This window comes from Mobula birostris, unplaced genomic scaffold (assembly GCF_030028105.1).
Source record: "Mobula birostris isolate sMobBir1 unplaced genomic scaffold, sMobBir1.hap1 scaffold_594, whole genome shotgun sequence".
NCBI lineage: Eukaryota > Metazoa > Chordata > Chondrichthyes > Myliobatiformes > Myliobatidae > Mobula > Mobula birostris.
In genome coordinates, this window is record NW_027278316.1 from 79690 (window position 1) to 91362 (window position 11673).

The 11673-nt window shown below is 49.3% G+C and overlaps 1 protein-coding gene across 1 annotated transcript; it reads left to right on the top strand.

Moving 5' to 3' along the window:
- The first annotated feature begins 509 nt into the window (after positions 1–509).
- On the top strand, positions 510–1487 carry LOC140193391 (free fatty acid receptor 2-like). The gene has a single exon (XM_072250739.1). The coding sequence runs from the start codon at positions 510–512 to the stop codon at positions 1485–1487; it is 978 nt and encodes a 325-aa protein (XP_072106840.1).
- The last annotated feature ends 10186 nt before the right edge of the window (positions 1488–11673 follow it).

Below are 11673 nucleotides of genomic sequence, written 5' to 3' on the forward strand. Positions count from 1 at the left end.
GCTGGAAGGGGTCACACAGATGGGGACAGGTTCCAGAGCTTTAGGGGATCACAGAGACAGGGAGGAATGTAGGGGCTGGAGGGGGTCACGGAGACAGGGAGGGGTATAGGGGCCAGAAGGGTTACAGTGACCGGGGAGGGTGAAAGTTGACTGCTGTCCAGGGTGTGTTACTACATCAATTAATTCTCTTTCCCCTCTCTCACCCTCTCTCCACTCTCCCCCTCCTGCCTCTTCTCTCCCCATCTCTCTCTCTCCACCATTGCTCTCAGTCTCCTTTCCTCCCCATTTTTCAACCCCTGACTTTTTTCTTTCCCATCTCCTCCCTTCTCTCCTGACCCAACAATCTCTCTCCCCAGCTAATCCCCTTCTCCCCCACCCATTCCCCTATACCCGTTTTTCTTTCCACCCTCTTCTTTCCTCTTCACTTTTCTATACTGCCCTTTTTCTCACTACCCCTTTACTTCCTCCTCCATTTTCCCCCCTCCCCAGCCTGTGATGCAGACCGGACCATGGCTGGCCAGAACGACAGCCTCCACATCACTATCTACTCTCTGGCGCTGCTGACGGGTCTACCAGCCAATATTCTCGCCCTCTACGCATTCCTGTCGAAGGCACGGCGCAAGGCGGGGCCTAACATCATCTTCCTCATTAACCTAACCATTTCTGACTTGGCCTTCCTGCTCTTCCTGCCCTTCAAGCTGGTGGAAGCAGCCAAGGGCAGCCACTGGGTGCTACCCGTTTTCCTCTGCCCCCTCAGCGGCCTCTTCTACTTCAGTGCCATCTACAGCAGCATCCTCTTCCTGACCGCCGTGGCAGTGGAGCGCTACCTGGGCGTCGCCTACCCACTGCGCTACAAGATGTGCCGCAAGCCAGCACACGCCATCCTGGTGAGCTGCCTCCTCTGGATCTGCGCCTTCTCACACTGCAGCATTGTCTACATTACTGAGTATCGGCGCACCGGTAACAACACTACCAATGCCACTGTCTGCTACGACAGCTTCAGTGAGGACCAGCTTGGCATCCTCTTGCCCTTCCGCCTGGAGCTGGGCATCGTTCTCTTCTGCCTCCCGCTGCTCATCACTACGTTCTGCTACATCAGCTTTGTGCATATCCTCCTCTCCTCACCACACATCAGCCGCGAGAAGAAGCTGCGGGCAGTGGGGCTGGTGCTCACCACGCTCTTCGTCTTCCTCGTCTGCTTCGCCCCCTACAATGTCTCACACTTCGTGGGTTACGCCCAGAACCGCAGCCCACACTGGCGAACCGATGCTCTCCTCCTCAGCACCTTCAATACCAGCCTGGACCCACTCATCTTCTATTTCTCGTCGGGTGCCGTCAAGCGCACATGCAGGGACTGCATGTCGGGCCTCTGCCGCAAGCTTTCCCTGCTCAGCCCCAGGCGTCTGCTAGGCCTCAGGCCCAGCCGGTCCCATGTCCCGGAACTCCGCAGCCAGATTGGCACACAGACACAGTCTTCCCGCCTCTGACACACTGCCTCTGGAGGGCAAGGGGGTCATAGAGCGGGTGAGAGTGAGGGAGGTCACAGGGGGTCATGTTGACGTACCTCACAAGGGGTATATCAAAACGGCACAGTATTTCCAATAGAAGAACATCCCCCTTACCCATCTTCCCTCTCTGCCTGCCCAACATCACCCTCCCACCCATCACCTTTCACCTTCAAGTGGCCCCCATCCCCACAACCTCCCCCTCTCGCTCTTCTCTCTACCCTGAAATCTCTCATCCATCAACTCCCCTCCCCAGCCCACTTCTTTCTGTGGAGAATTGTGTTGACCAATCCCACAGGTGGAGCTCTCGCCTCCCTGCCTATTCCGCCTGTACAGAACCTTTTCTTTCTCTTTTTTTCTGTCTCTCTTCCCTCCCACCCTATTTTCCACCTCGTCTTCTGCCTCATCAATTCAGCTGGAATTCTTGGAACTCAGCCTCCTGATTCTGGATTCTGCATTCCGGCTCCTGAATTACCATGGATTTAACACCAGACACTGGGATAGAGACTAGACTGTGCACGGTGCTCCCGGTGTGGGTCTGACCCAGGGATACGGAGACTGGAACTGTGCACAGTGCTCACCGTGTGGGTCTGACCCAGGGATACGGAGACTGGAACTGTGCACGGTGCTCCCGGTGTGGGTCTGACCCAGGGATACGGAGACTGGAACTGTACACGGTGCTCCCGGTGTGGGTCTGACCCAGGGACATGGAGACTGGAACTGTACACAGTGCTCCTGGTGTGTGTCTGACCCAGGTGTGCGGAGACTGGAACTGTGCACGGTGCTCTGGGTTTGGGTCTAACTCAAGGATATGAAATAATGTAATTCAGTGATGAAATAAATCTGTAATAAAATTCACCATGCCCCTGTAAATGCAAGATTGTTGAACTGTGTAGTTTATCAATAGCCGTCTGGACTAGAAATGTTACTCCTTGCTGGAAAATTGTATAGAAACATAGAAAACCTACAGCACAGTACAGCCCCTTCGGCCCAGAATGCTGTGCCGAACATGTCCTTACTTTAGGAATTACCTAGGGTTACCTGTACCTCTCTGTTTTCCTAGGCTCCATATATCTGTCCAGGAGTCTCTTAAAAGACCCTATCGTATCCGCCTCCATCACCATCGCCGGCAGTCCGTTCCACGCACTCACCACTCTCTGCATAGAAAACCTACCTCTGACATCTCCTCTGTACTTACTTCCAAGCACCTTAAAACTATGCCCTCTCATGTTAGCCATTTCAGCCCTGGGAAAGAGCCTCTGACTATCCACATGATCAATGCCTCTCATTATCTTGTACACCTCTATCAGATCACCTCTCATCCTCCATCGCTCTGAGAAGAAAAGGCCGAGTTCACTCAACCTATTCTCATAAGGCATGCTCCCTAATCCAGGCAACATCCTTGTAAATCTCCTCTGCACCCTTTCTATGGTTTCCACATCCTTCCTGTAGTGAGGCGACCAGAAATGAGCACAGTACTCCAAGTGGGGCCTGACCAGGGTCTCAGCTCTTAAACTCAGTCCCACGATTGATGAAGGCCAATGCACCATCTGCTTTCTTAACCACAGGTTCATCCTGCTCAGCAACTTTTGAGTGTCCTATGGACTCGGAACCCAAGATCCCTCTGATCCTCCACACTGCCAAGAGTCTTACCATTAATACTATATTCTGCCATCATATTTGACCTACCAAAATGAACCATCTCACACTTACCTGAGTTGAACTCCATCTGCCACTTCTCAGCCCAGTTTTCCATCCTATCAATGTCCTGCTGTAACCTCTGACAGCCCTCCACACTATCCACAAAACCCCCAACCTTTGTGTCATCAGCAAATTTACTAACCCATCCCTCCACTTCCTCATCCAGGTCATTTATAAAAATCACGAAGAGTAGGGGTCCCAGAACAGATCCCTGAGGCACTCCACTGGTCACCGACCTCCGTGCAGAATATGACCCGTCTACAACCACTCTTTGCCTTCTGTGGGCAAGCCAGTTCTGTATCGACAAAGCAATGTCCCCTTGGATCCCATGCCTCCTTACTCTCTCAATAAGCCTTGCATGGGGTACCTTATCAAATGCCTTGCTAAAATCCATATACACAACATCTACTGCTCTACCTTCATCAGTGTGCTTAGTCACATCCTCAAAAAATTCAATCAGGCTCATAAGGCACGACGTGCCTTTGACAAAGCCATGCTGACTATTCCTAATCATATTATACCTCTCCAAATGTTCATAAATCCTGCCTCTCAGGATCTTTTCCATCAAATTACCAACCACTGAAGTAAGCTCACTAAAGAATGGAACTCCCAACACGGCCTCCTCTACATCAGTGAGACCCAATGAAAATTAGAGGATGACTTCATTGACCACTCCACAGGCAAACAGCAGAATTTCCCAGTGGCCAACCATTTTACTTCCTATCCCCATTCCGACATGTTGGTTCACGATCTCTTCTTCTCTCGTGGTGAGGCCTCTCTCAGATTGGAGTAGCCACACCACATATTCTGTCGAGGTAGCATCTAACCTGATAGCATGGACATCAAATTCCCCAGCTCCTGGTCATTTTCCCCGTCCACTTCCATCTCCTTCTATTCCTGACCCTAGGGAATAATTTTATATCAGCAGCTATGCCACTGTGCTGACAGCTGACCCCAGAGAGAGATCTCCGGGACATGAAACCTACAGATTGGACCATGGGCGAGGGGAGGAGCATAGACAATTCCAGAGTTTGGGATCCAGAGCGGCTGAAGCATTGCATCCAATCATGGAGAGATGGGGAGGGATGTGGGAGGTCACAGACGGAGGGGAGGGATGTGGAGGTCACAGAGACGGGGATGGATGTAGAGGTCACAGAGATGGGGAGGGATGTAGAGGTCACAGAGACGGATGGATGTGGGAGGTCACAGACGGAGGGGTGTAGGGGTCACAGAGACGGGGATGGATGTAGAGGTCACAGAGACAGGGAGGGATGTAGAGGTCACAGAGATGGATGGATGTGGGAGGTCACAGACGGAGGGGTGTAGGGGTCACAGAGACAGGGAGGGATGTGGGAGGTCACAGAGACGGGGAGGGATGTAGGAGGTCACAGAGACAGGGAGGGGTGTAGGGGGTCACAGAGAAGGGGAGGAGTGTAGGGGGGAATAAGGTGGGGAGGGGTGTAGGGGTCACAGAGACGGGGAGGAGTGTGGGAGGTCACAGAGACAGGGAGGGGTGTAGGGGTCACGAGACAAGGAGGTGTGTAGGGGTCACAGAGACGGGGGTGTGTGGGAGGTCACAGAGACAGGGAGGGGTGTAGGGGACACAGAGACAGGGAGGGGCGTAGAGTTCACAGAGACGGGGTCGGGTGTAGGGGTCACAGAGACAGGGTGGGGTGCAGGGGGCCACGGAGACGGGGAGGGGTTAGGGGTCACGGAGACGGGTAGGGATGTGGGAGGTCACAGAGACGGGAAGGGGTAAAGGGTCACAGAGACGGGGAGGGGTATAGGGTCACAGAGACGGGGGGGTGCAGGGGGGTCACAGAGATGGGAAGGGGTGGAAGGGTCACAGAGATGGGGAGGAGTGTAGGGGTCACAGAGACGGGAAGGGGTGTAAGGGTCACAGAGATGGGGAGGAGTGTAGGGGTCACAGAGACGGGGAGGGGTGTAGGGGTCACAGAGACTGGGAGGGGTGTAGGGGGTCACATACACGGAGGGGTGTAGGGGTCACAGAGATGGGGAGGGGTGTAGGGGTCATGGAGACAGGGAGGGGTGTAGGGGGTCACAGAGTTGGGGAGGGGTGTAGGGTGTCACAGAGATGGGGAGGGGTGTAGGGGTCACAGATACGGTAGAGTTGTTCACTCCATGATCTCCTTGTCGACTGCCACCTGTTGGAACTGTTAAAGATGATGTGTCAATATTTGAGAAACACCTGCCTGGGTTAGTCATTGTGGAGAGGAGGGTAATGAATCTCACCTCCTTGTTCGCTTCAGTAAACAAGTGATTACGTCTAATCGATGTGTGGGGGCCAGTGTGGCTCATAATTATGTTTTCATGCAGCTTTCTGTGGTGTTGTTTTAGAATTTTTCAAATACGTCACATATTCTTCACCACCTGAACTCTGTGCCAGACAGAAAGTAAGACACACAGGTACACGTATACATACTGACCCTCACTGAGTACGGGTCCCAGACACACACAGAGCCTTTCAATAGGGGGGTGGGGGAATGGGTCTCTCTCTCTATCTCTCTCTCTCACACACACACACAGAATTTCACTAGGGGATGTGTCACGTTGACACACACACATTGGTTAAAAAAATGAAATCACTGAAATCCTTACAAAGATATGACATAGGATCATTGAGTCATTAAAAAGTACAGCACCAAAACAGGCCCTTTGGCCCATCTAGTCCATGCTGAACTGCCTACTTCCATCTACTTGCACAGGACCCCTATCATCCATGTACCTCTCCACACTTCTCTTAAATGTTGAAATCGAGTTTGCTTGCATTACTTGCACTGGTAGCTCGTTCCCTGCCCTCACGATCCTCTGACTGAAGAAGTTTTGCCTCACGTTCCCCTTAAACTTTTAACCTTTCACCCCGAACCCATGACCCAAGACCCACCCAATCTCAGTGGTAAAAGCCTGCTTGCATTTACCCTGTCTATACCCTCATAATTTTGTATCAAATTTCCTCTCAGTCTTCTACATTCTGAGAAATAAAGTCCAAATCTTTTCAATCTTTCTTTATAACTCAGGTCCTCCAGACCCAGCAACATCCTTGTAAATTTTCACTCTTTCAACTTTATTTGCATCTTTTCTGTATGTAGGTGACCGAAACGGCACCCAATACTCCAAACTAGGCCTCAGGTAATGTCTTGTACAACTTCAACACAACATGCCACTCAATACATTGACTTCTGAAGACCAATGTATCAAGAGCTTTCTTTATGACCCTATGTGACACTACTTTCAATGGATTATGGACCTGTATTCCAACAGCCCTTCGGTCTATCACACACCTCAATGCCTTACCTTCACTGTGTCAGGCCTAGCCTGGCTGGTCCTAGTGAAGTGCAACACCTCGCACTTGTCTGCACTAAATTCCATCTGCCACTTTTCAGCCCAGTGTACCAGCTGATGATAGCCTTCTTCATTCTCCACTCTTGGTGTCATCCGCAAATTTAACCATATTATCATCCATATCTTTGATCTAGATGACAAACAACAAAGGACACAGCACCAATCCCTGTGACAGGCCTGCAGTCAGAAAGACAACCATCTACTACCATTCTCTGGCTTCTCCACAAAGCCAAAGTGAAATCCAATTCACTCCCTCATCTTGAATGTTGTGCGACTGAACCTTCTCAATTAACCTCCCATGTGGGACCTTCGAACAACTTTCCCACCCCTGATGTCAGACTCACCAGCCTATAATTTCCTGGTTTATTTTTATAGCCATTCTTAAACAACGAAACAACATTAGTTACCATCCAATTCCCTGGTACCTCACCTATTACTAAGGATGACTTAAGTATTTCTGCAAGGGCTCCAGCAATTTCTGCACTTTCCTTCCCACTCTGAGGGAACACCTTGTCAGGCCCTGGAGATTTATCCACCCTGATTTGCCTCAGGATGCAAACACCTCCTCCTCTGTATTCTGTGCAGGGCCCATGAAATTGATGCCACTTCCATAAGCTGTGTATTACTGTCTCCTGAAATTAAGATCTCCCTCATCCGTTTTGGCTCCACACATGGATTACCATTCTGATCTCCCCAAGGTCTAATTTTGTCGTTGCAATCCTTTTGCTCTTAGCATATTCTGTGAGCTCCCTTGGCAGTTTCCTTCACTTTGTCTGCAAGAGCAACATCATGCCTTCTTTTAGCCCTCTTGACTTCTTTCTTGCATTTCTTATACTCCATCAGCACCTCATTTGTTCTCACCTGTCTATACCTGCTATGCACCTCTTAACGAGGGCTTCAATATCTCTTCAAAACCAAGGTTCCTTACGCTTGCTATCTTTATCTTTTATTCTCATACAAGCTTTGCACTCTCAAAACATCACTTTTGAAAGTCTCCCACCGACCGAGTACACCTTTGCCAGAAAAAGTCTGTCCCAATCCACACTTGCCATTTCATTTCTGATACCATCAAAATTCTCCAATTTAGAATCCCAACCTGAAGACCAGACCTATCATTTTGTATATTTGTTTTGAAACTACTAGTTTCTTTGACTGGAAGATGTGGAATCCTTGTGGATAAAGAAACTTCAAGGATAAAAAGATCCTGATGGAAGTTATATACAGACCCCTAAACAGTAGCCAGGATGTTGGCTACAAATGATAATAGAAGATTAAAAAAGGCATGCCAAAATGGCAATGTTACAATAATCACGGGGGATTTCAATATACAGGCAGATTTGAAAAATCAGGTTGCTGCTGGATCCCAAGAGAGGGAATTTGTAGAATGGTTATAAGATAGCTTGTTTTGAACAACTTGTGTTTGAGGCCACTAGGGGAAAAGGCAATTCTGAATTGGGTGTTGTGTAATGAACCAGATTTGATTAGGGAGCTTAAGGTAAAGGAACCATAAGGAAGGAGTAATCATAATATAGTCTGTGAGGGAGAAGATAAAGTGCAGTAAAAGGAATTACAGGGGCATGAGAGAGGATCAGTCTGAAGTTGATTGAAGGAGACACTATTCAGGATGATGGCAGAACAGCAACGGTTGGAGTTTCTGAGAGCAATTGGAAGATGCGGGACAGATACATCCAAAAGATGGAGAAGTATTTCTAAAGAGACGATGAGGCAATTCAGCTGACAAAGGAAGTTAAAGACAGCAAAAAGGTAAACAGTGCATTGGGAAGCTTTTAACTAACAGAAGGCAACTGAAAATAAGGGCATAAGGAGAGAAAATATAAAATATGGAAAGTATTCTTAGAGATGGTATGTATAATTACCTGGATAGACAGGGTCTGATTAGGAACAGTCAATATGGATTTGTGCGTGGAAGGTCATGTTTGACAAATCTTATTGGATTTTTTGATGAGGTTACTAAGAAAGTTGATGAGGGTAAAGCGGTGGATGTTGTCTATATGAACTTCAGTAAGGCCTTTGACAAGGTTCCACACGGAAGGTTAGTTAGGAAGGTTCAATAGGTATTAATATTGAAGTTATAAAATGGATTCAGCAGTGGCTGGATGGAAGACGCCAGAGAGTAGTGGTGGATAACTGTGTGTCAGATTGGAGGACGGTGTGTAGCGGTGTGCCTCAGGGATCTGTACTGGGTCTAAAGTTGTTTATCATATATATTAGTGATCTGGACGATGGGGTGGTAAATTGGATGAGTAAGTATGCAGATGATACTAAGATAGGTGGAGTTGTGGATAATGAAGTAGGTTTTCAAAGCTTGCAGAGAGATTTAGGCCAGTTAGAAGAGTGGGCTGAAAGATGGTAGATGGAGTTTAATGCTGATAAATGTGAGGTGTTACATTTTGGTAGGACTAATCAAAATAGGACATACGTGGTAAATGGTAGGGCATTGAAGAATGCTGTAGAACAGAGAGATCTGGGAATAATGGTGCATAGTTCCCTGAAGGTGGAATCTCATGTGGATAGGGTGGTGAAGAAAGCTTTTGGTGTGCTGGCCTTTATTAATCAGAATATTGAGTATAGGAGTTGGGATGTAATGTTGAAATTGTACAAGGCATTGGTAAGGCCAAATTTGGAGTATTGTGTACAGTCTGGTCACCGAATTATAGGAATGATGTCAACAAAATTGAGAGAGTATCGAGAAGATTTACTAGAATGTTACAGAGAAAGGTTGAACAAGTTAGATCTTTATTCTTTGGAGTGTAGAAGGTTGAGGGGGGATTTGATAGAGGTATTGAAAATTATGAGGGGGATAGATAGAGTTGACGTGGATAGGTTTTTTCCATTGAGAGTGGGGAGATTCAAACAAGAGGACATGAGTTGAGAGTTGAAGGGCAAAAGTTTAGGGGTAACATGAGGGGGAACTTCTTTACTCAGAGAGTGGTAGCTGTGTGGAACAAGCTCCCAGTAGAAGTGGTTGAGGCAGGTTTGATGTTGTCGTTTAAAGTAAAATTGGATAGCTATATGGACAGGAAAGGAATGGAGGGTTATGGGCTGAGTGCAGGTCGGTGGGACTAGGTGAGAGTAAGAGTTCGGCACGGACTAGAATGGCTGAGATGGCCTGTTTCTGTGCCGTAATTGTTAAATGGTTATAAGCACGCTAGCCAGGGACATATAAGAGGATTCCAAGTGTTTTTCAGATATATAAAGAATAAAAGAGAGGCAAGACTGCTGGAAAATGACACTGTAGTGGTGGCAATTGGGGACAAAGAAATGGTAGATGATCTGAATAAGTAATTTGCATAAGTCTTCATTGTTGAAGACTCCAGCACTTTGCTAGAAAGGAGAGTGCCAGAGGGCAGAAGAAAAGAGTATGCACTATCATTAATGAGAGGGTACTTGGGAAAGTGGAAGGACTGAAAGTAGATAAATCTCCTGCACCAGATGGTCTACACCCAATGGTTCTGAAAAAGTGATTGTGGAGGCATTAGTAATGATCCTTCAGGCATCACTAGAACTGGCAGGAGGCAGAGTGGGAAGACCTGGCTGCCAGTGACAGGGGTCAGTGTTGAGACTGCTACTTTTCGTGCCGTATATCAATGATTTGGATGACAGAATTGATGGCTTTATTCCAAATGTGTACAATGCAAAGATCGGCTATTGGGCAGGGAGTGTTGAGGAAGCAGAGAGTCTGCCCAAAGTCTTGTACAGATTGGGAGAAGGGGCAAAGAAGTGGCAGAGGACTAGTGTAAGGAAGTGTACAGTCATGCACTTTGGCAAAAGGCCTAGATTATTTTCTAAATGGAGCAAATTCAGCCATCAGAGGTGCAAAGGGACTTAGGGGTCCGCATGCAGGATGTGTCAGGGGTAAGGAAGCTAAACACAATGTTAGCATTTATTTTGAAGAGACTGGAATATAAGAGCAAGGATGTAATGTTGACGCTTTATAAGGCGTCGGTCAGACCACATTTGTCAAAATTGTAAGCGATTTTGGTCCCTTACAGAAGAAACAATGTGCTGGCATTGGAGAAAGTCCAGGGGAGGTTCACAAGAATGATTTCGGGAATGAAAGGATTACGTGTGGGGAGCGCTTTATGGCTCTAGGGCTTACTCGCTGGAATTCAGAAGAATGGGGGGGGGTTTCTCATCGAAAACAATTGAATATTAAAGGACTTAAATGTTTAAAGCAAGTCCAGGAGATACAGGGAGCCCCAGGGGACCCTACCAGTGTTTTCAGGGGTTCACGTGGGCACTCGCTGGCATTTGCAGGGCGTCCCAGAGAGGGCACCAACGTTCACATTCCGGGGAACGCGTCAGTATTTGTAGAAGAGGTTCACAGGGTGCAAGTTGAGGGGACCTGGGGAGCGAGTTGGTATTTATGGGGAGGGATCCCAGGGAGCGAGTCGGTATTTACAGGGGGGGGGGGACCTGGGGAGCGAGTCAGTATTTACGGGGAGGGATCCCAGGGAGTGAGTCGGTATTTACGGAGGGGGGGGGGACCTGGAGAGGGAGTCCGTATTTACAGGGGGGGTGAATCCCGGGGAGCGAGATGGTATTTATGGGGAGGGGGTCCCAGGGAGTGAGCCAGTATTTACGCGGGGGGGGGGCAGATCCTGGGGAGCTTGTCGGTATTTACAGGGAGGGGTCCAGGGGAGCGTGTCGGTATTTATGGGGAGGGGTCCCAGGGAGCATGTTGGTTTTTAAGGGGGGGATCCCGGGGATCGTGTCAGTATTTTCCCGGGGGGGCGGTCCAGGAAGCGTGTCCCCATTTAAAGGGGGGGTCCCGGGGAGCGGTCCGGTATTTCCCCGGGGGGAGATGGGTCCGGGGAGGGGTCCCGGGGAGCGGTCCGGTATTTCCCCGGGGGGGAGATGGGTCCGGGGAGGGGTCCCCGGGGAGCGGTCCGGTATTTCCCCGGGGGGAGATGGGTCCCGGGGAGGGGTCCCGGGGAGCGGTCCGGTATTTCCCCGGGGGGAGATGGGTCCGGGGAGCGGTCCGGTATTTCCCCGGGGGGGAGATGGGTCCGGGGGGGGGGTCCCGGGGAGCGGTCCGGTATTTCCCCGGGGGGGAGATGTCGGGGGGGTCCCGGGGGGGGGG

Bases quoted from the DNA above. Each gene is read 5' to 3' on its own strand.
- LOC140193391 (XM_072250739.1), top strand. From the start codon at position 510: ATGGCTGGCCAGAACGACAGCCTCCACATCACTATCTACTCTCTGGCG.